Raw genomic sequence first — 23083 nt, forward strand, 5'->3', positions numbered from 1 at the left:
GATCACCATCCGTTTCTTCTCGCTACCCCTCACCACCACCACTTGGGCGCGCCACGGGCTGTTGCTGCGTTCAATAACGCGCTCCCTCAGCAGCCTGTCCACCTCGGTCGCGATAAACCGCCTGTCCTCCCAGCTGTACCTCCTGCTTTTGGTCGCTATTGGCCGGCAGTTGGGAGTAAGGTTCGCGAATAGCGAAGGTGGCTTTACCTTCAGGGTAGCCAGACCGCACACTGTGAGGGGCGGCTGGGACCCACCGTAATTGAGTGTGATGCTTTGGTGGTTGCACTGGAAATCCAGGCCCAAGATCACGCTCGCACATAGACTCTTCATGATTAGTAATTTAAAATTATCGTATACAGTTCCGTTAACGGACAATTGTACCGCGCAGTAACCCATAATGGTCGATGTCTGGGTTTTATCAGCCATAGAGATGGTGCCCCGAGCAGGGACCACCGTTAGAGAGAGTTGTTGTGCTAGTTCAGGGTGGATAAAACTCTCCGTGCTTCCACTGTCAATTAAACATTTAACCCCGCACCCGTTTACCTCGATGTCCACCATTGATTTGGATAGCGGGTGCGGTCTGGTCTGGTCCACTGTGACCGATGCCACTGTAGGGCCCTGATCCAGACAAGATGGCGTCCACGCTGTCTGCTCACAAGATGGCGGACCCCACGAGGTCGGGCAAGATGGCGTCCAAGATGGCCGCTCCCACGGCGCACACGCGGCGGTGGCGGGTTTTCCAGCGGGGTTCCCTCTGCACACCTTCCCGAAGTGCCCCTTCTTACCGCACTTAAAGCAGGTGGTGCCTTTCGCTGGGCACAGGTTTCTGGTGTGCTTCGGCTGCCCGCAGAAGTAGCAGTTGGGGCCCCGACGCATCGCGGCTGTCATAGGGCTTCTGGGGGGAGAGCGGGGCCCCGACGGTGTCGGGCTGCCGGGCGGGGAAGATGCCTTCCAAGATGGCGGCGCCCTTGGTGCACACGTGGCGGCGTGGGTGGCGCGGGCTGAAGAGTAGGCGTCCGAGTTTCTCTGGGCCACATCCAGGGATCGCGCTGTGTCCACAGCCTGTTTCAGGTCCAATCCCGTTTTTTCCAGTAGTCTCTGCCGGATGTAAGTGGAGCTGAGGCCTGTGATAAAGGCATCACGAACAAGCTCGTCAGTGTACACTGCGGCTTTTACATCTTGGCACTTGCAGTCTTTGCCAAGCGTTTTCAGGGTGACTAGGAACTCATCCAGCGATTCCCCAGGTCGCTGTGTGCGAGTAGCGAGCAGGTGCCTAGCGTACACCTCGTTCGTAGGCTGCTGGTAATGCGACTTTAGGATGTCGCAGGCAGCCGGGTACGTGTCGGCGTCTTGGATGAGGGGGTAAACCCGGTGGCTTACCCAATTCCGCAGGATTCCGAGTTTCATACTTTCAGCGTCCGTAGCGTCTGTGATGGCTGCGGAATTGTCCAGGAAGAATTCCATACACTTAAACCAGTGTCCGAATCGTGCCGATGCGTCCGAAGCATGCCGATGCGTCCGAAGCATGCGGGTCCAAATCTAAACGTTCGGGTTTCAAGAGTTGATCCATTGCGTTGAAAATTGAGTTAATAAAATTGATGTGCCTCAATGAATCCGAGACTCAACGTTAACGGAGCAAAGCAAGGCTTTTATTAACTCAAAGTAATACACAGTGGAGAAGTGTCTCTCATCCAGAGATCTGCTGTACTGCCTGTGAGACACGCTGGGGCCTGCTTAAGTAGGGGCCAGGTATGGGCGGAGCCCTACACACAATACAATACAGGTAAGGAAATGAAACTGAAACTAAACTCCCCTGCTTGTCACAGTCACAGGCACAATCAAACACAGAGAATACAGAGTGCCTGATGAATGGCATAGAATACAGAGTGCCTGATGAATGGCATATTTCATCACAAGGTCGATGATCAACCATGATCTTATTGAATGGCGGAGCAGGCTCGAGGGGCTGAATGGCCGACTCCTGCTCCTATTTCTTATGTTCTTAGCACAACATTACATCAGTGATTACATTTCAAAAAGTACTTAATTGGCTGTAAATCACTTTGGGATGCCACGAGGTCATGAAAGGCGCGATATAAATGCAAGTCATCTTTTCTTTTATAAGCACACAGAGGCATATTCCCCTTCCACTTAGGAAAGGAGGAAGTAGAATGATTGTTGGGACTGACACTGTCAATCTCCAGTCACTTGGTAGCTCATCACAGGTCTTTTCAGGTGTTGTTCCATGTCGTGCCAGCTCCTCTTAACCATCTGATGAGCCATCCCAAACCTTAACCTCTAGCTCTGATACCTTCATCCACGGAGTCTAGGCCCACTTGTAGTCAGGTTACGTCACAGTTTCCTATTCACTATGTTATTACTAAATGTTATTTGAATGTCAAATGGAATCAGAAATGCCAATTGAGGCAGCTGGGTGAATGACTCAGGCATCTGCCTTGTGTTGAAGTCACTTGAGCAGCAATCTGACACTCGTTTCTACCAGATTGGGGTCGTGCCCCCACACGCTTTTCGCTATGCACGATTTAGAAATCCACGTCCCACAGTGTAGTTTATTTCGCATGGAAGCTCAAGTGGGAGTCAGTGCGTAGTCCCGGCCATCACATATGGATGCTCCTGTCCAGAAATCACTAATCCAAAAAGAAAATACTGCAGATGCTGGAAATCTGAAATAAAAACAGAAAATGCTGGAGCTACTCAGCAGGTCAGGCAGCATCTGTGAAGAGAGAAACAGAGTTAACGTTTCAGGTTGATGACCCTTCGTCAGAACTGGAAAAAAGCAGGCTTGAAACGTTAACTCTGTTTCTCTCTTCACAGATGCTGCCTGACCTGCTGAGTATCTCCAGAAATCATTTAGTTGAGCTACTTCATTTGATGGCATCGGTCCAGTCGTCGACAATCTCAGCTTTATTCCTGGGTCGAGCGGGCCTCCACGCTGGATGGTCGAATGCACTGTTTTGGGCATTCCCCACATCTAATGACGCCACAGTAATCCAGACTAGTTTGTCCACCAACAGTGGCATGACCACAACGCCTGGAACCATGGCTGGTTTGACCACTAATAATTCCACCCTGGCTGCCATTACAGAACGTGGCCACCATTTTATGATTGTAAATCTCCAACTAAATTTGTACTTTTAGAAACCCACATGCGTAGAATCTAACAAACGCTGTACTGTGCACTCCGCTACGCAAACAATGTTTTTTTTCTCACCTTTTCTTTCCCCCACTCTGCTTCACTCCTGCTCTCCTCCATTGTCTCTTTCCTCACGTGACTCTGCTTTATTCTGTCCAACTGATCAGGCATCAAATATTCAGATTCATTTCTTTTTAATTCAATTTTGCCGAGTCCAATTACTGGCAAGGTTTGGTTGTATATTTTACTGTTCTAAATAATAAATTTCCACAAAATAAAGTGCCGTCTGAAAGCTCAGTATTGACCTTAGGCAATGGACCACATGAGCTCATCCTTGGGCGAGGGAAGGTAAAATCATTCAGGATTACCACTCCTGATCCCAATCCAGTGACGCTTTCTGGAAAGTGCATCTCTGTGGAACACTGGGGAAGACAGGATCAGGCTCAGATCTGATGCCTTCCCTGGTTAAACAGCCTGCTGACAGCCACAGCTTCGGGTAATCGGACTGATTGGATGAGGCACTGACGAGCTGTTGAAACCCATGAAACCAATCCCCTGCAAGAGACAGAGCCTTCCGAAGGGCAGGGGGGAAAGAAGGAGGGAGCTATAAACAAAAATAAAACCCAAACCTATGTGTGAGGGAAAGTGTAATAAACCGATTCTATTTGCATGTTCTGTCACTCTCTTTACATTGCACCTTATCTGCGTAACCAACCACACCCTCAAGATAAACACATTTTGTTGCATGAAATATTTTTATATTTTTGCTTAACTGGTTAAGTAACACATCTGATCATTTGTTGCCCTAACTGATTTCTATTAACTCTTTTCATGCCGCAGTAGATTTTACTTGCCAACTAAGATGGGAAATTTGAGTCATAGACTCATACAGCATTGAAGGAGGCCATTCAGCCCATCGTGCCTGTGCCGGCTCTTTGAAAGAGCTCTCCAATTAGTCCCACTCCCCTGCTCTTTTCCCATAGCCCTGCATTTTTCTCCCTTCAAGTATAAACCCAATTCCCTTTTGAAAGTTTCTACTGAATCTGCTTGACGTAAGAAAACTACTAGGCACTTGCTCTAAGTGTTAAACAAAGCTTTAATCAACTGTTTTACAACATGGAGGTCTAGTTGTGTCCTTCACTAGTTCCGGTTAAGAATGTCCTGCGCAAGCTGGGCCCATGCCCGAGTATTTATACTCTCCCTGGACAGCGCCACCCACAGGCCACTCAGTTGATTCATGTCACTGCTTCCAACACCCTTTCAGGCAGTGCATTCCAGATCATAACAACTCAGTGTGAAAGAAATTCTTCTCATCTCCCCCTTGGTTCTTTTGCCAATTACCTTAAATCTGTGTCCTCTGGTTACCGACCCTCCTGTCAGTGGAAACGGTTTCTCCCTATTTACTCTATCAAAACCCCTCATCATTTTGAACACCTCTATTAAATCGCCACTTAACCTTCTCTGCTCGAAGGTGAACAATCCTACCTTCTGTTTCTCTCTCCACAGATGCTGCTTGACTCGCTGAGTATTCCCAGCATTTTCTGTTTGTAATCCCAGCTTCTCTAGTCTCTCCACTGGCATAAGAAGAGTTAACTAGCGACATTGTCACCACTGAATATAGTACAGAAATCTTTCCCCCCCCACTATTTGGGGTTGATTCTGCCATCGGGCGCTCCCTGTGCAGAGCGGCACATGCAGGGAGCATTGGTTGGGAAATCCCAGGTCTGCAGTACCTGATTCTCTGTCCATTCATTCACTACTATTCATTTGTTAAAACTTCAAAAGATTAAAATTTCACAAACTCATTTTAACCTGCATGCTACAATTCGGTGCAATGCAGTTAACTTCCTGTTGGTGGTGATAGTGAGCCATTTGCAATCACCAGTCTGAGCAGTCAGACTTCAGTGGAACTGCAACAATATCCTCCACAATAGCTGGTATCCAACCTCTGACCCTCAACACCCAGGCAATGCTGTCCCATTTTCCTTAATTGACGGTTCGTCCTATTTGATATTTGTGGGCCTAGAGGTTGTGAAAAGGGCTGTTTTTAGTGTTTTTGCCACATTGACGGATTAATCTTAAATCAGAACACTTAGGCAAGTAAACATCAGCAAACTGGGGTGGATGATGACAGCCTTCTCGTGACCTTAGATCACAACTAATGTGGTCTCAAAGGACACCGAACTAGTCGTTAAATCGACCTCCCGGTGACAGTAGCAAACCATCGGCAAATTAATGGGAGCATTGATTTAAACTTCATAGAGGGGATTCTATGATCTAGCGCTCCCACCTGGGAGCGGTGGCCACATGGAGTGGGAAATCAGGAAGTCGCAGGAGTACAGCCTGTAACTTGCCAGCCATTACATTTAAATCAGTGTAAAAATAACTGGGCTCACAGAATTACATCGAATTTTACAGCACAGCAACAGACCATTCGGCCCAGCAGGGGTTTATGCTCCACACGAGCCTCCTCCCACTTCACTTCATCTAACCGTATCAACATCTCTTATTCTTCTCTCCCTCATAGCTTCCCCTTAAATGTAACCCTGTTGTTTGCCTCAACCGCTTTATGTGGTAGCGAGTGCCACAGTCTCACCACTCTACCCGCGACTCCCCAAGATGCACTCCCTGTGAGCACCGCTCCCCACAGGAAGTGATAGATCATGGAATCACTCATTTGTGGCCCCCAGGGTCCATGGTAAACACCTATACAGCCCGCGAAGACAAGAGCTTGGACACCATGCGCTACAGTGACTTAGAACCCAGGCATCCTGCAGCCATCAACTTTGGTTTCTGCATTCTTAGTTTTCACAATCACTTTGTGAACCCCACTTCTGTTGGGTATAGCAATCAGCATTATGATACCATAATGTCCTAATGAGTTTTGCCAAATGTATCTATGTCTGCACGTTAGAAGAGCTGGCTGGAGAGATGGGCTGTTTTATTTTTAGTCTCTGCCCGTGTAGCACATTGCACATACGCAGTCCCTCCAAATTGCTGCCCCTTTCCTGAAGTTGACACATGCTAGGGCAGCTCAGTCCATTGTGATGTTGTCTATGAAACATAAATAATATTTTGTGAAGATGATGAGATAATGTGCGGTTGAAATAAGACATTGCATATGAAAAAATAGAAAATATGTCACAAATGTTCACACATTAACTTGATTCCTAATAGTCCTTCCTGTGTTGACTCATTAGTCATATTCTTGGCCATCTCAAAAGCCTGACGGGGTCTGGCACCATGCACTTCTAACTGAACTACCATCAGTCTCTTCTCCCAATCTACATTTAGACTGATCAAGTCTTTCTTGAATTGCTATCGGTTTTGTAGTCAATGTACCTCATGGCTTCTCATTATGTATGCTGTTTATACTATTGAATGGACTAAGGACCCTCAGCAATACGTTCCCTTTCCTGCAATGGGGCGTAGGGCCCTAATGTGCAGGAGAAAGCTACCTCTTCCCCAGTGGAGGATCTCCACAAATCAGCCAAGGTAATCTCATTCTTTCTCAAATTTGATGATACCATCCCACCTTATATATCAGTCGCTCTAGGTTCAAGTTCTTTAGGATCACATTCGTCCAATGGGATTGTGAAAATGGTTCACTTGGTCTGCCTCGCATGTGCACCTGGGATGCAGAGTCACTTCCTGGAAAAGGAAGGGGGGGGGGGGGGGGGGGAGTCAAGACAGTGTCATGGTATGGCAAGGAGGGTTGCATTTTTGTACCAACTCATTCTTAGCCATGTTGCCCACATAATTTTCTTTTACTGCCAGCTGTTCAGAAATAACAGGCACAAAGCATCCTCCATAGTCCTTATTACAACTGGCAAGCAGCAACTCACCAAGGCTTCTTCATCAGCACCTCCCAAACCCGCGACCTCTACTGTCTAGAAGGACAAGGGCAACAGACGCATGGGAACGCCACAACCTGCAAGTTCCCCTCCAAGTTACACACCATCCTAACTTGGAAATATATCGTCATTCCTTCACAGTCGCTGGGTCAAAATCCCGGCACTCCCTCCCCAACAGCGCTGTGGGAGTACCTTCACCACATGGACTGCAGCGGTTCAAGAAGGTGGCTCACCACCACCTTCGAGGGCAATTAGGGATGGGCAATAAATGCTGACCTTGCCAGCGACGCCCACATCCCGTGAACGAATAAAAAAAATTGAGCATCCCTGTGTTTACAAGGATCATTTTCGTTTTTTTTTAAATGATGATGATATATATGACAACCTCCACTTTTCTGGTGGTTGGCCAACAGAATATTAGCCACTTGCTTTTGTAGGCTATTTAATGCCAGCCACAAAAATATGGTAGTCAAGTAGAGATTGTGGTTTCACCGTGTGAGGGAATTGTTGACAGCCTCGGCAGATTTTATTTTATATAAGATAACGCATTTGGATCTTATTTTACAGAAACAAAACAATAAAAAAATCTTTCTTGAATTACTATTCTATCCAGTTGCCTCTCGGTGGACGACATTCCGAGGTGACGGTTCTGCGTGTCTTTGTACTTTGTAATTCTAGATCCTTCTTCGAGGTTAGGGAAGTTCAAGTAGATGTAGCGATGACAGATAAGATGTGGTTGATACAGATTAATCAACAAATTATACCCCGTGCTACTTATTCATTTAAGCTTGAACGGCATCAGATAGGTATCAAAATTCAACAGGTCACGGTTTCTGCCTCGCTCAGCATGTAACGTTTTGGGGTTTTTACTCAGGTTGATTCCCACAGCCGAGCTTTCACTTTCCATGACCCAACAAGTTTTTTACCAGCTCAATGGCTGGGTCATTTGTAGCATGCCCAGGGATCAAACAGAAAACCCAGCTTCCGAGTTACATCACATGGCGTCACACGATCTTCCTCGACTTCAAAAGGCGGTAAAACAAACACTTTCACTAGGCCATGGCTTCAGCTACAAACTTCCAATGAAATGTATTTGTGGATAAAGTAGATAAGTGAACAGAAGCAATTTGGATGTACAGTAGTTAGAACAAACTCCCTCAATATTAACCTTTTACAGACGGTTTCTTGTTGATCGTCCAGAGTCTATCGGAGACCACACCTGGAGTACTGTGCAGTGTTTTGGTCTCCTTACCCAAGGAAGGATATACTTGCCTTGGAGGCGGTGCAACGAAGGTTCACTCGATTGATTCCTGGGATGAGAGGGCTGGCCTATGATGAGAGATTGTGTAGATTGGGTCTATAGTCTGTGGAGTTTAGAAGAATGAGAGGTGATCTCATTGAAACATATAAGAGTCTGAGGGGGATTGACAGCGTAAATGCTGAGAGGTTGTTTCCCCTGGCTGGAGAGTCTAGAACTAGGGGGCATAGTCTCAGGATAAGGGGTCGGCCATTTAAGACTTAGATGAGGAGGAATTTCTTCGCTCAGAGGGCTGTGGATGCTGAATGGTTAAGTATATTCAGATAGATAGATTTTTGGACTCTAGGGGAATCAAGGGATATAGGAATCGGGCAGGAAAGTGGAGTTGAGGTGGATGATCAGCCATGATCTTATTGAATGGCGGAGCAGGCTCGAGGGGCCGAATGGCCGACTCCTGCTCCTAATTCTTATGTTCTTATGTACCTCTCTCTGGTGCCTTCAGATGAACTCCTCAATTTGCACAAGCCAGTTTGAGATATACTTTTCAAAAAGCTGACTGGGACAAATGAGATTTAAAATGTGCCTGTTAAACTCAAACAGAGCTGTCAATCAAACATGCTATCAAGCAACACCCACAGGATTTTTGAATTGATTTTGTTGAGGGAGGAATGTTGGCTAGATCACTGGGAGAACTCCCTGCTCCTCTCCAAGTAGTTTCATAGATCTTTAACCAAAACAAGCAGACAGGACTGGACACTGGTCCAAATCACAACATGTCTTAACCACGTTTCGCAATGCATAGTAGAATGTTTTCACCTCTACCAAGCAGTTAGTGTAATGGATCGAGCCATGAGATTGCATTGTTATAGGCTCCATTTTCTTATAAACGATGCATTGTTTTAGTGCATCTCAGGACTGAGATGAGAAGAAATTTCTTCACACAGAGGGTGGTGAATCTTTGGAATTCTCTACCCCAGAGGGCTGTGGAGGCCCAGTCATTGGGTATATTCAAAACAGAAGTCGATAGATTTCTGACTAGCAAGGGCATCAAGGGATCTGGCGATAGGGCCGGTGAATGGAGTTGAGGCAGAAGATCAGCCATGATCTCATTGAATGGCAGAGCAGGCTCGAAGGGCCGACTCCTGCTCCTATTTCTTATGTTCTTATGTTTACTGCCAAAGGTACTGCTGACTTTGTGAAATCTATCCCTATGCACTCTACTGAATGCAGCATCCTGCTCCAGTACAGAGATACACATGCTTTTTGCTCAATGCCCATCACTTTCTTATTTCATACATGCTGGCGTGAACAATTAATCGCACGATTCCTCCCACCTCCACCCCCCCCCCTTTTTAAAACAACCTCCTTTACATTCTTCTAAGATTAGAAGCTTTTTGTCTCAGTGGGTCACCATAGAGCCTCGGATAAAGGTTAAATCCCTGCTTCTGTTCATTTGCTTCCATCTCAAGTTGAGGTGTGCTGATATAGGATTCATGCACCAGTGAGACAATCACAGCCTCCACAAAATTCAAACAGGACCAATGGGCAAGGAAGAAAGATAGTCGTCGGGACACTCCTATTCCAGGTTCCACTCGTCTCCTCTGTCAGATACCAGCCACAACAAACAGATATAATCAAATGGGCAAGTCGGTGACGGCTCCTGCCAGCTTCTTCTGGGCTGGATCCTATATCCTGAAGATTTGCAGTCCTGCCAGAGCCCCGAGACCGGAGAGGCAGCGGACCTGCGAGGGAGCACCAGAGGCGGCGGAGGTACTTAAACAGCAGCCCGAGGCAGCGAGGCCCAGAGCCCCGAGATCGGAGAGGCAGCGGACCTGCGAGGGAGCACCAGAGGCATACCAATCCAGGTTCCGGGAGAGAGGTAAAAAGTAATCCAAGTGTGACGTCAGCAGGAAGCAGGTAAGTGATTGGTTGGTGAGTATTTCTCTCTTTTTTAAACTTTAACTCTGTTTTATAGTTTCTAAGGTCTCTCTGGTGTAGCGGGGACTGTTGGTAAACTATTTAACTGTAGTGTAATTAGTGGGATTGATTGATTTAATTTAAGCTCAATTAATTAAAGGGTAAGTCATGGCAGGACAGCCGGGCCCCGTGATCTGCTCCTCCTGCGAGATGTGGGAACTCAGGGACACTTCCTGTGTCCCTGACAACTACATGTGCAGGAAGTGCACCCAGCTGCAGCTACTGACAGACCGCATTGCGGCGCTGGAGCTGCGATTGGATGCATACTGGAGCGTTCACGATGCTCAGGACATCGTGAATAGCACGTTTACGGAGTTGGACACACCGCAGGTAGAGGTTGGACAGGAAGAAAGGGAATGGGTGACCAACAGGCAGAGTACTAGGCGCAAGTAGGTAGTGCAGGGGTCCCCTGTGGCCATCCCCCTCTCCAACAGATATACCACTTTGAGTAGTTGGGGGGGGGGGGGGATGGTTTATCAGAGGAAGGCAGCAGCAGCCAACTTCCTGGCACCAGGGGTGGCTCTGCTGCACAGAATGGAAGGAAAAAGTGTGGTAGAGCTATAGTAATAGGGGATTCAATTGTAAGGGGAATAGATAGGCGTTTCTGCGGCCGCAAACGAGACTCCAGGAATGGTGTGTTGCCTCCCTGGTGCAAGGGTCAAGGATGTCTCCGAGCGGCTGCAGAACATCTTGGAAGGGGAGGGTGAACAGCCAGTTGTCGTGGTGCATATAGGCACCAACGATATAGGTAAAAAGTGGGATGAGGTCCTAAAAGCGGAATATAGGGAGTTAGGAGGTAAATTAAAAAACAGGACCTCAAAGGTAGTAATCTCAGGATTGCTACCAGTGCCACGTGCTAGTCAGAGTAGAAATAGAAGGATACTTCAGATGAATACGTGGCTAGAGGAATGGTGCCAGGGGGAGGGATTCAAGTTCCTGGGACATTGGAACCGGTTCTGGGGGAGGTGGGACCAGTTCAAACCGGACGGTCTGCACCTGGGCAGGGCTGGAACCGATGTCCTAGGGGGAGTGTTTGCTAGTGCTGTGGGGGAGGGTTTAAACTAAAATGGAAGGAGGTTGGGAACCTGAGCAGGGAGACAGAGGAAAGGAAAACAAGGATAAAAGCAAAAGATAGGAAGGAGAAAAACAAAAGTGGCAGACAGAGAAATCAACGGTTTAAATCAAACGTGGCCACAGTAAATAATAATTCTAATAGGTCTAAGAGCATTAAAAAAACAAGCCTGAAGGCTTTGTTTCTTAATGCGAGGAGCATTTGTAATAAGGTGGATGAATTGGCTGCGCAAATAGAGGTAAACGAATATGGTTTGGTTGGGATTACGGAAACGTGGCTCAAGGACGGCCAAGTCTGGGAACTCAACATCCAGGGGTATTCGATATTCAGGAAAGATAGGCAAAAAGGAAAGGGAGGAGGGGTAGCATTACTCGTTAAAGAAGGGATTAACACAATTGTAATGAAGGATATTATCTCTGATGAGGTGGAATCTGTATGGGTAGAATTGAGAAATACTAAGGGGGAAAAAAACATTAGTGGGAGTGGTATATAGACCTCCAAACAGTAAGGCGGAGGTTGGGGATGGCATTAAAAGGGAAATTAAAGAAGAGTGCAATAAGGGCACAGCAGTCATCATGGGTGACTTTAATCTACATGTAGCTTGGGCTAACCAAATTAGTAACAATACTGTGGAGGAGGAATTCCTGTACTCTCGAGTCAGTACAAAGAAGGTTCACTCGGTTAATCCCGGGGATGAGGGGATGGACATATGAGGAGAGGTTGAGTAGATTGGGACTCTACTCATTGGAGTTCAGAAGAATGAGAGGCGATCTTATTGAAACATATAAGATTGTGAAGGGGTTGGATCGGGTGGATGCGGGGAAGATGTTCCCGATGATGGGTGAAACTAGAACTAGGGGGCATAGTCTTAGAATAAGGGGCTGCTCTTTCAAAACTGAGATGAGGAGGAACTACTTCACTCAGAGGGTGGTAGGTCCATGGAATATGCTGCCCCAAAAAGCTGTAGAAGCTACATCATTACATAAATTTAAAACAGAAATAGACAGTTTCCTAGAAGTAAAGGGAATTAAGGGTTACGGGGAGCGGGCAGGAATTTGGACATGAGTCTAGGTTCGGATCGGTCATGGCCCTGTGTGTAGTGGAGCGGGCCCAGGGGCCGTGTAGCCTGATCCTGCTCCTATTTCGTGTGTCTAATTCTGTTAGATTCAGGAGATGGTTCTGTGATAGTGGATTGGCGGTTAGGATCAGATCAGCCATGATCTTATTGAATGGCGGAGCAGGCTCGAGGGGCCGATTGGCCTACTCCTGCTCCTATTTCTTATGTTCTTATGTTCTTATGTTTACGGGATGGTTTCCTGGACCAATATGTCGAGGAACCAACCAGAGATCAGGCCATCTTAGACTGGGTATTATGTAACGAGAAAGGATTAATTAGCAATCTTGTTGTATGAGGCCCCTTGGGTCGGAGCGATCATAATATGATCGAATTCTTCATTAAGATGGAGAATGAAGTAGTTGACTCAGAAACTAGGGTCCTCAATTTAAATAAAGGAAACTACGATGGTCTGAGGAGCGAGTTGGGTAGGATTGAGTGGGGAATGGCACTCAAAGGATTGACGGTGGATAGGCAATGGCAAACATTCAAAGACCGAATGGATGAACTACAGAAGTTGTTCATTCCAGTTTGGCATAAAAATAAAACAAAAAAGGTGACTCAACCGTGGCTAACAAGGGAAATTAGGGATAGCATAAGATCCAAGGAGAGGACATACAAATTGGCCAGAAAAAGCAATAATCCTGAGGATTGGGAGCAGTTTAGGATTCAACAAAGGAGGACAAAGGGATTAATTAAGAAAGGGAAAATAGAATATGAGAGTAAGCTGCAGGGAACATAAAAACTGACTGTAAAAGCTTTTATAGATATGTAAAGAGGAAAAGATTGGTGAAGTCAAGCGTAGGTCCCTTGCAGTCAGAATCGGGGGAATTTATAATGGGGAGCAAAGAAATGGCAGACCAACTAAATACATATTTTGGTTCTGTCTTCACAAAGGAGGACATAAATAACCTCCCAGAAATACCGCGGAACATAGGGTCTGATGAAAGGGTGGAACTGAAAGATATCAATATTTGTAGGGAAATGGTGTTAGGAAAATTGATGGGACTGAAGGCCGATAAATCCCCAGGGCCTGATAATCTACATCCCAGGGTACTTAAGGAAGTGGCCCTAGAAATAGTAGATGCATTGCTGGTCATCTTCCAGAACTCAATAGACTCTGGAACAGTACCCATGGATTGGAGGGTAGCTAATGTTACCCCACTATTCAAAAAAGGTGGCAGAGAAAAAGCAGGGAATTATAGACCGGTAAGCCTGACATCGGTAGTGGGGAAAATGCTAGAGTCCATTATAAAAGATGTAATTGCAGAGCACTTGGAAAGCAGTGACAGGATCGGACAAAGTCAACATGGATTTACAAAAGGTAAATCATGCTTGACTAATCTACTGGAATTTTTTGAGGATGTAACTGGTAAAATAGATAAGGGAGAACCAGTGGATGTGGTGTATTTGGACTTTCAGAAGGCTTTCGATAAGGTCCCGCATAAGAGGTTAGCGAGCAAAATTAAGGCACATGGGATTGGGGGCAAGGTATTGACTTGGATAGAGAACTGGTTGGCGGACAGAAAGCAAAGAGTTGGAATAAACGGGTCGTTTTCCGAGTGGCAGGCAGTGGCTAGTGGGGTACCGCAAGGATCGGTCCTAGGACCCCAGCTGTTCACAATATATATTAATGATCTGGACGAGGGAATTGGATGTAATATCTCCAAATTTGCAGATGACACAAAGCTGGGTGGGAGGGTATGCTGTGAGGAGGATGTCATGAAACTCCAGTACGATTTTAACAGGTTGGGTGATTGGGCAGAAACATGGCAAATGCACTATAATGTGGATAAATGTGAGGTTATCCACTTTGGTGGCAAAAACAGGAAGGCAGATTATTATTTGAATGGCAATAGATTGGGAGAAGGGGAAGTGCAAAGAGACCTGGGTGTTCTTGTGCACCAGTCGCTGAAGGTAAGCATGCAGGTGCAGCCGGCGGTTAAGAAGGCAAATGGTATGTTGGCCTTCGTAGCAAGAGGGTTCGAGTACAAGAACAAGGATGTCTTGCTGCAGTTGTACAGGGCCTTGGTGAGACTGCACCTTGAGTATTGTGTGCAGTTTTGGTCACCTTACCTGAGGAAGGACGTTCTTGCCATGGAGGGAGTGCAGCGAAGATTCACCAGGCTGATATCTGGGATGGCAGGAATGACGTACGAGGAGAGATTGTGTCAATTGGGCTTATACTCACTGGAGTTTAGAAGATTGAGAGGGGATCTCATCGAAACCTATAAAATTCTGCCAGGTCTGGACAGACTAGATGCAGAAAGGATGTTTCTGATGGCCGGGGAGTCCAGAACCAGGGGTCATAGTCTAAGGATAAGGGGTAAGCCATTTAGGACTGAAATGAGGAGGAATTTCTTCACCCAAAGAGTGGTGAACCTGTGGAATTCTCTGCCACAGAGGGCGGTGGAGGCCAGTTCATTAAATATATTCAAGTAAGAGTTGGATATATTTCTTGAGGCTAAAGGGATCAAGGGATATGGGGAGAAGGCAGGGACAGGGTACTGAATTTGGATGATCAGCCATGATCTCATTGAATGGCGGAGCGGGCTCGAAGGGCCTACTGCTGCTCCTATCTTCTATGTTTCTATGTTTCTGCCCTATTTAGCGCACGGGCATGCTATCCATCATTGTCACCAGCAGATGTCAGTAGACATCAATTCATCCAAAAGTGCTGATCCCACACTGCAGATCAAACAGTAAACTTTGCCCAATCTTGCATGAAAATGAAATACTATTCTAGATATTTTTCTATTATATTTTTCAGGCATCAAAATATATTTACAGTTACCGCTTTTAAGGCTATATCCCTTCAGTTATTCTTAGCAGTAAACAATTTGGTTTAAATACCAAATACATCACACGTGCACTGTAGAAACATAAAAATAAAAAAGGAAAAACTGCAAATACTTTAAATCTGAAACAACAACAGAAGTTGCGAGAAAAAGCAGCACGCTAGTCAGCATCTGCAAAGAGAACAGGCAGGTTATGGCGTTTCGAGTATGAAAGAAAGACTTGCATTTATATAGCGCCTTTCACAACCACCGGACGTCCCAAAGCGCTTTACAGCCAATGAAGTACTTTTTGAAGTGTAGTCACTGTTATAATGTAGGAAGCACGGCAGCTAATTTGTGCACAGCAAGCTCCCACAAACAGCAATGTGATAAAGAGTCAGCTGTGGCTCAGTGGGTAGCACACTCACCTCTTGAGTCAGAAGGCTGTGGGTTCAAGTCCCACTCCAGGGACTTAAGCACATGAAGCTCGGCTGACACTCCAGTGCAGTGCTGAGGGAGTGCTGCACTGTCAGAGGCGCTGTCTTTTGGATGAGGCATTAAACTGAGGCCCTGTCTGCTCTCTCAGGTGGATGTAAAAGATCCCATCGCACTATTTCAAAGAAGAGTAGGGGGGTTATCCCTGGTGTCCTGGCCAATGTTTATCCCTTAACCAACATTTAAAAAAAACAGATTATCTGGTTATTATCACATTGCTGTTTGTGGGAGCTTGCTGTGTGCAAATTGGCTGCCGCGTTTCCCACATTGCAACAGTGACTACACTGCAAAAGTACTTAATTGGCTGTAAACCGCTTTGAGATGTCCGGTGGTCGTGAAAGGCGCTATATAAATGCAAGTCTTTCTTTCTTTATGACCAGATAATCTGTTTTTAGTGATGTTGATTGAGGGTAAATATTGGCCAGGACCCCAGGGAGAACTCCCCTGCTCTTCTTCGAAATAGTGTCATGCGATCTTTTACGCCCACCTGAGAGAGCAGACACCGTTGTAATGTAGGAAATGTGGCAGCTAATTTGCATTCAGCAAGCTCCCACAAACAGCAATGTGATAATGTGATACGGTGTCAGCTGTGGCTCACTCGCCTCGGAGTCAGAAGGTTGTGGGTTCAAGTCCCACTCCAGAGACTTGTGCACATAAAGCTAGGCTGACACTCCAATGCAGTGCCTATTTTATGTCTATTCCAACAGTGCAGCACTCTCTCAGTACTGCACTGGATTGTCAGATTTTTGTGCTCAAGTCTCTGGGTGAGACTTGAACCCACAACCTTCTGACTCCGAGAGCGAGAGTGCCACAGCTGACACTGTCATTCATGCTAATGCTGGGTCCGCACCTGAAACGCTAGCCTGTCCTTTCTCTTTCCAGGTGCTGACTCACCTGCTGTGTATTTTCAGCATTGTGTTTTTACTGCGGAAACATACTTTTGTTTTAAAAACTTCACTGGCCATCAAAGTTTCAAACTGAACTTAGAGTCTAATACAAAAAGAAAATACTGCAGATGCTGGAAATCTGAAATAAAAACAGAAAATGTTGGAGATACTCAGCAGGTCAGGCAGCATCTGTGAAGAGAAAAACAGAGTTAATGTTTCAGGTCAATGACCTTTCCTCGTTCTGACGAAAGGTAATTGACCTGAAACGTTAACTCTGTTCCTCTCTTCACAGATGCTGCCTGACCTGCTGAGTATCTCCAGCATTTTCTGTTTTTATATTAGAGTCTAATACATTTCATTTTGCACCAGTGGATCTCCTGCAGCCTGCTCAGCCCTTGTTCCAAGCCTTGTACACCCCAAGTCTCTGCTCCAAGCTCAGGCTTACTTAGTTCCCTACTCATCGCTTCCCTACTGCAGGCCTGGAGCAACTGGATTGACAGGGGAAGGAGGGAATGCCTCCCTGAGCTGGAAGTAGATGCAAGGCACTAGAAATGGGCCTACTTGGGCTGCAAGGATAACAAGTTGAGACCTCGAGGTAGATTTTGCGATAATATAAAATGGGTGATAGCAAATCGGCAGCCTGCTTTACATTTCTCCCAATTTTCATTTCCACTTGAAAGAAAGAAAGATCTTGCATTTACATGGCGCTTTTCACGACTTCAGGACGTCCCAAAGTGCCGTGGGATCTTTTACATCCACCCGAGCGGCAGGCGGGGCCTCGGTTTAATGTCTCATCCGAAAGACAGCACCTCCGACAGTGCAGCACTCCCTCAGCACTGCAATGGAGCACCAGCCTCAGTCAATGGAAATAAAATATCCAGAAAGATGTAGAATGGGCCGCCGACTCGCTATCACCCATTTTACACTAATCGCACAAAGTCAGAATCTGCCTCCTTGAGTCTCTGCTGGGAGTTGGAGATCAAGCAGGAGGCCAGGCTTAAAGGGAGCTAGCAAGGTGGCCAAGAGCACAGCAGAGAGCCATTGCCTAAAGAAGAAAAAAGATCCAGCCCTTCCCCATCCTGTGGTTTGCACAGGCCAACCACGTAATTACAGCAATAAGAGGGACTTAAGTCATCATTCCCACAGATGAAAAAACTGGGAGTAGCGGAGGCAGCAGTCACCTGACTGTCACAGACCACGCAGATCTCCAAGAGGCAACTGTTGCACATTAAAATATCGACGACCGGAATGAAATTTACAGCCAATTTCAATCTATTTTGTAACAATCCTCATAACACAAAAAATAACAAAAGCAATCACGCTATCCCTGTCAACAGGCTAAATTCACTTTACTTGAGAAGTTTTTTTTTTTTTTAAAAAGGTGCGAAGGTTTAGGCAGGGAGTTCCTGATAATAGGACCCAATTGCCTGAAGTCTCTGCTAGCAATGGTGAGAGGGAGAAGTATGAACTGAAGGCCGGAGCGAGAGGAATGGAGTGTGCGAGAGGTGGTACAGGTACACTATCCATTATCCGAAACCCTTGGGACCAGATGTTTTTCGGAATTCGGAATTTTTCGGATTTCAGAATGGTATTACGGGTAACACCCTAGTGGGGGTCTGCGCAGCACCCCGTAAGCAAACACATTAATATTTCTGCAGCGAACCTTATGAATATTCACACTGAGTGAGATAAATAAAGACTATAAATAGTATTACAGTTTATTTGTACAGTAATAATTTGGTAAATTAAATAGTGAGATAAATATAGACCATAAATACTCTAGTTACGCTCCACGAAAAAACTTTTGGTTTTCAGAGGTTTTCGAATTTCGGAATTGCGGATAAGGGATAGTCTACCTGTATAGTGCTAGAGGAGACTGCAGAAATAGTGGGTGGTTAAGGCCATAGAGTGATTTAGAAACAAGGAAAAAGTTCTTGAATGTAATGCCAACAAGGGCAGGGCGTTTGATGAGCAGGACTTTTGGACTAGTTTGAGATTATGGAGGGTGGAAGATTGGACTCCAGCAAGGAGAGTGAACAGCTAAGTCTGGAAGTAACAAAGACGTGCATGAGGGTTTGAGTGGGCATGTTATGGCGATGGAGGTAAGCGGCACTGGTGATGGATAAGACACTGAATAACAAACACTAAGGGGAGAAATTCAGTATCGCCCATTAACTTTTGAAAGCTGGGAAACTTAGCGCCAGGCGTTAATGATTCCCAGCTTTTAAAAAATTGGGTTTTAACGCTCCAGGAAGGAAGTGGAGCTCTAAATCAAGCAGGGGGGGGGGGGGGGGGGGCGGGGGGGGGAGTAGGTGTGCAGCGCTGCACAATGTCCTGATTGTATCCAACTCCCGAAATTAAACTCAACTCTTTACTGTAAAAAGTGTCCTCAGAACACAGCCGGTTTAGGCACTGATCCCCTCAAATGCAGAATCATACACGCCACACGGGTTCAGTACAGAATAAAGCTGTAATGTATCAAATTGTCTGAATGTAAATGTACATAACATTTGAAATGTAACTGGCATGAAACAAATGAAACAGCCATGTAATGTATTGAACCTGGACTGTACGATATGAAATATAATCTGTATGTAATTGATATGAATTGTACTGTAATGTATTTGAACAACATTTTTATGAATAAAGTATATTTTTTAAAGAAAAAAAAATAAAGCTCCCTCTACAATGCCCCATCAAACACTTCCGGGGCAGGTACAGCACAGGTTAGATACAGAGTTCCGAGGCTCCTTCCCTCCCTTAAAGGGAAGGGCCATCGCTGCAGGCTCTGCATTGGGACCAGTTAGCTGCGATCTGGCTCGATCAATCCCATGCACTCCAGCAGAGTGCCGGGCTGATCGATCGCGGCCCAGGAGAAGAAAAAAAAAATTGACCCAAACCATTTCAGAAATTTAGGTACTTACCTTGGCAACCTCCCCTTTAACTTTCGCCCCAAAGCGCCCGGCCTCCCGATCAACGCCTCCTGCAGCTGTCGGTGTCATCGCCCGGCAATGCTGCAGGGGGTGAAACCGAAGTTCGGGTTCGGGGCGCCACGCATGGCAATGACATCACGATCTCTGGGCGAAGGAGATCATGGCGCAAAGTCTTACCGCCACCGCAAACCTCTCACTGCAGTTCACGGGAGTTGTTCATCTCACTGCGCCCAGGCAGTAAGTCGTTAGTGCCCCCCTAGGGGCGCTAACCCACAGAATTTCTCCCCCTAACAGTCTGGTTCAGACTAAAAGAGTGGTCGAGGAGGAGTGGGGGGATGAAGTCAGGTACAATGAAAACAACAACTTGCATTTATATAGCACTTTTATCTTAGTAAAAGGTCCCAAGGCGCTTCACAGGAGCATAATCGGGCAAGAAGCGACACCCAACCAAAGGAGGAGTCGTTAGGACAGGTGACCAAAAGCTTGGCCAAAGCGGTAGGTTTTAAGGAGCGTCTTAAAGGAGGCAAGAGATTCAGGGAGGGAATTCCAGGGAGCGGAGTTTGAATTCGGGCCAAAAGCAGTAGCTTTGGTCTTTCCAATGTTGAGTTGGAGAAAGTGCGGCACTCATTCCTGCTACAATTCCAGTGCATCTTCCATGTCACCTGAGATGGCAACACCTACTGTAAAAGGTAGAAATTGCTTGGGGGCGGAATCAACTCTCAAATTCCCTCCAGTATATTTCTTCCAATACAAGAGATGTTTTAAGAGCTGCTGCAATATTTATTTGTGTTGAGGTTTAATTAGGTTAGGACATGCAGAATTGGCTTATTTATGTTTCCTGAACATCCACTTGCTGGAGAAGAGTGGGATTGGAATGGAGGAGGAGAGATCCGGCCGTGACCTCCATGTCCTTGTGCTGAGCCGCCGCTCGCACCCAGAGCCAGAGTCACGGCTGGAGCCTGGGAGCCCCGGCCAGCCGGTGTCCAGGAGGCGGGGCGGCCTAGGCAGGGCAGGGCCGGGGATTGAGGGCCCGGCCGGCGGTTGCTAGGGGACGCGGCTGCTCCAGGGGCCTCGGTGTCCCCTCCACCCAAACCTAACACCGCTCCCTCTCCCTCTTTTACCTGCTGACTTGAATGAAGCAGCCGGGGCTCAGGCAGTGCGGCTTGGCGAAGAGCTCCATCCCGATGCTGGCCTTGATCGGGATCCGAGTCCTGGTGCTGCGGCTGCGGCTCCTGATACTGCCTGAGGCGAGGAGGGGGGGAGGGAGAGAGGGGAAGCTCAGAGAGATAAACACAGGGCAGTGACAACACTCACCACACCTCCTATTTCCCACATAACACCCTCACAATATAAATAATTCAAACTACATTAAAAGGTATGAGGGTAGACCAGCAATGGCTAGCATTTAAAGAATTAATACATAATTTACATTCCTTTAAGGTGCAAAAACCCCACAGGAAAAGTGGTCCAACTTTGGCTAACAAGAGAAGTTAAAGTAGTATGAGATCAAAGGAAGAGGCTTATAATGTTGCCAGAAAGAGTAGTGAGCCTGAGGTTTGGGAGGATTTTAGAATTCAGCAAAGGAGGACCAAGAAATTGATAAAGAAAGGGAAAATAGAATATGAGAGTAAACTAGCGAGAGACATAAAAACAGACTGTAAAAGCTTCTATAGGTATGTAAAAAGGAAACGATTAGCGAAAGTAAATATGGGTCCCTTACAGGCTGAGACAGGAGAAATAATAATGGGGAATAAGGAAAGGAGGAGAAATTAAACAAATACGTTGTGTCTGTCTTGTGAAGACGCAAAAAACCTCCCAGAAATAGTGGAGATCCAAGGGTCAAGTGAGAATGAGGAACTAAAAGATATTAGTATCAGTAAAAAAATAGTACTGGAGAAATTAATGGGACTGAAAGCCGATAAATCCCCTGGACATGATGGCCTACATCCTAGGGTTTTGAAAGAGGTGACTATAGAGATAGTGGATGCATTGGTTGTCATCTTCCAAAATTCCATAGATTCTAGAACGGTTCCCGCGGATTGGAAGGTGGCAAATGTAACCCCACTATTTAAGAAAAGAGGGAGAGAGAAAACGGGGAACTGCAGACCAGTTAGCCTGACATCAGTAGTAGGGAAAATGCTAGAATCTATTAAGGATGTGGTAACAGGGCACTTAGAAAATAATAATAGGATTGGGCAGAGTCAACACAGATTTATGAAAGGGAAATAATGTTTGACGAATCTGTTAGCGTTTTTTGAGGTTGTAACTAGCAGAATAGATAAGGGAGAACCAGTGGATGTGGTGTATTTGGATTTTCAGAAGGAATTCGATAAGGTGCCACACAAGAGGTTATTAAACAAAATTAGGGCTTATGGGATTGGGGGTAATATGCTAGCATGGATTGACAATTGGTTGACAAACAGAAAACTGAGAGTTGGCAGGCTTTAACTAGTGAGGTACCGCAAGGATCAGTGCTTGGGCCTCAGCTATTCACAATCTATATCAATGATTTGGATGAGGGGATCAAATGTAATATATCCAAGTTTGCTGATGATACAAAGCTAGGTGGGAATATAAGTTGTGAGGAGGATGCAAAGAGGCTTCAAGGGGATATGGGCAGGCTAAGTGAGTGGGCAGGATCATGGCAAATGAAATATAATGTGGAGAAATGTGAAGTTATCCACTTTGGGAGGAAAAATAGAAAAGCAGAGTATTTTTTAAATGGTGAGAGATTGGGAAATGTTGGTGTTCAGAGGGACCTGGGTGTCCTTGTACACGAATCACTGAAAGTTAACATGCAGGCACAGCAAGCAATTAGGAAAGCAAATGATATGTTGGCCTTTATTACAAGAGGATTTGGGTATAAGAGTAAAGACGTCTTACTGCAATTATATAGGCCCCTGGTGAGACCACACCTGGAGTATTGTGTACAGTTTTGGTCTCCTTACCTAAGGAAGGATATTCTTGCCATAGAGGGAGAGCAACAAAGGTTCACCAGACTGGTTCCTGGGATGGGGGGATTGTCCTATGAGGAGAGATTGAGCAGACTAGGCCTATATTCTCTAGAGTTTAGAAGAATGAGAGGTGATCTCATTGAAACATACAAATTTTTACAGGGCTTGACAGGGTAAATGCAGGGAGGATGTTTCACCTGGCTGGGGAGTCTAGAACCAGGGCTCACAGTTTCAGAATAAGGGATCTGCCATTTAGGACTGAAATTAGGAGCAATTTCTTCACCCAGAGGGTGATGAATCTTTGGAATTCTCTACCCCAGAGGGCTGTGGAGGCTCAGTCGTTGAGTATATTCAAGACAGAGATCGATAGATTTTTGGATATTAAGGGAATCAAGGGATATGGGGATAGTGCAGGAAAGTGGAGATGAGGTAGCAGAACAGCCATGATCTCATTGAATGGCTCAAGGGGCTAAATGGCCTACTCCTGCTCCTATTTCTTATGTTCTTAATACATATTTCCAGTTATATATTATTATAAAGTTTGGGAGATGCCACACATTTCCTGTCCAGATGGCCCAACTTCCTGGTGTCACCACATTTTGAGCAAC

At 46.0% G+C, this 23083-nt stretch overlaps 1 protein-coding gene across 2 annotated transcripts in view; it reads right to left on the reverse strand.

Moving 5' to 3' along the window:
- The window catches only part of acot7 (acyl-CoA thioesterase 7), a 288558-nt gene extending 267771 nt beyond the window's left edge, over nt 1-20787 (reverse strand). Inside the window, exon 1 of one of the 2 annotated variants that reach the window (XM_085967290.1) lies at nt 20643-20787. In XM_085967290.1, coding sequence (XP_085823416.1) covers nt 20643-20701 — 59 coding nt within the window. In that variant the 5' untranslated portion in view covers nt 20702-20787. The remainder of the gene's footprint in view (nt 1-20642) is intronic. The other variant, XM_085967292.1, reaches the window with a different exon arrangement.
- Between the last annotated feature and the right edge of the window lie 2296 nt (nt 20788-23083).

Source organism: Somniosus microcephalus, chromosome 25, assembly GCF_052327205.1.
Source record: "Somniosus microcephalus isolate GS21.2 chromosome 25, FLI_Smic_1.0, whole genome shotgun sequence".
NCBI classification, from domain to species: Eukaryota; Metazoa; Chordata; class Chondrichthyes; order Squaliformes; family Somniosidae; genus Somniosus; species Somniosus microcephalus.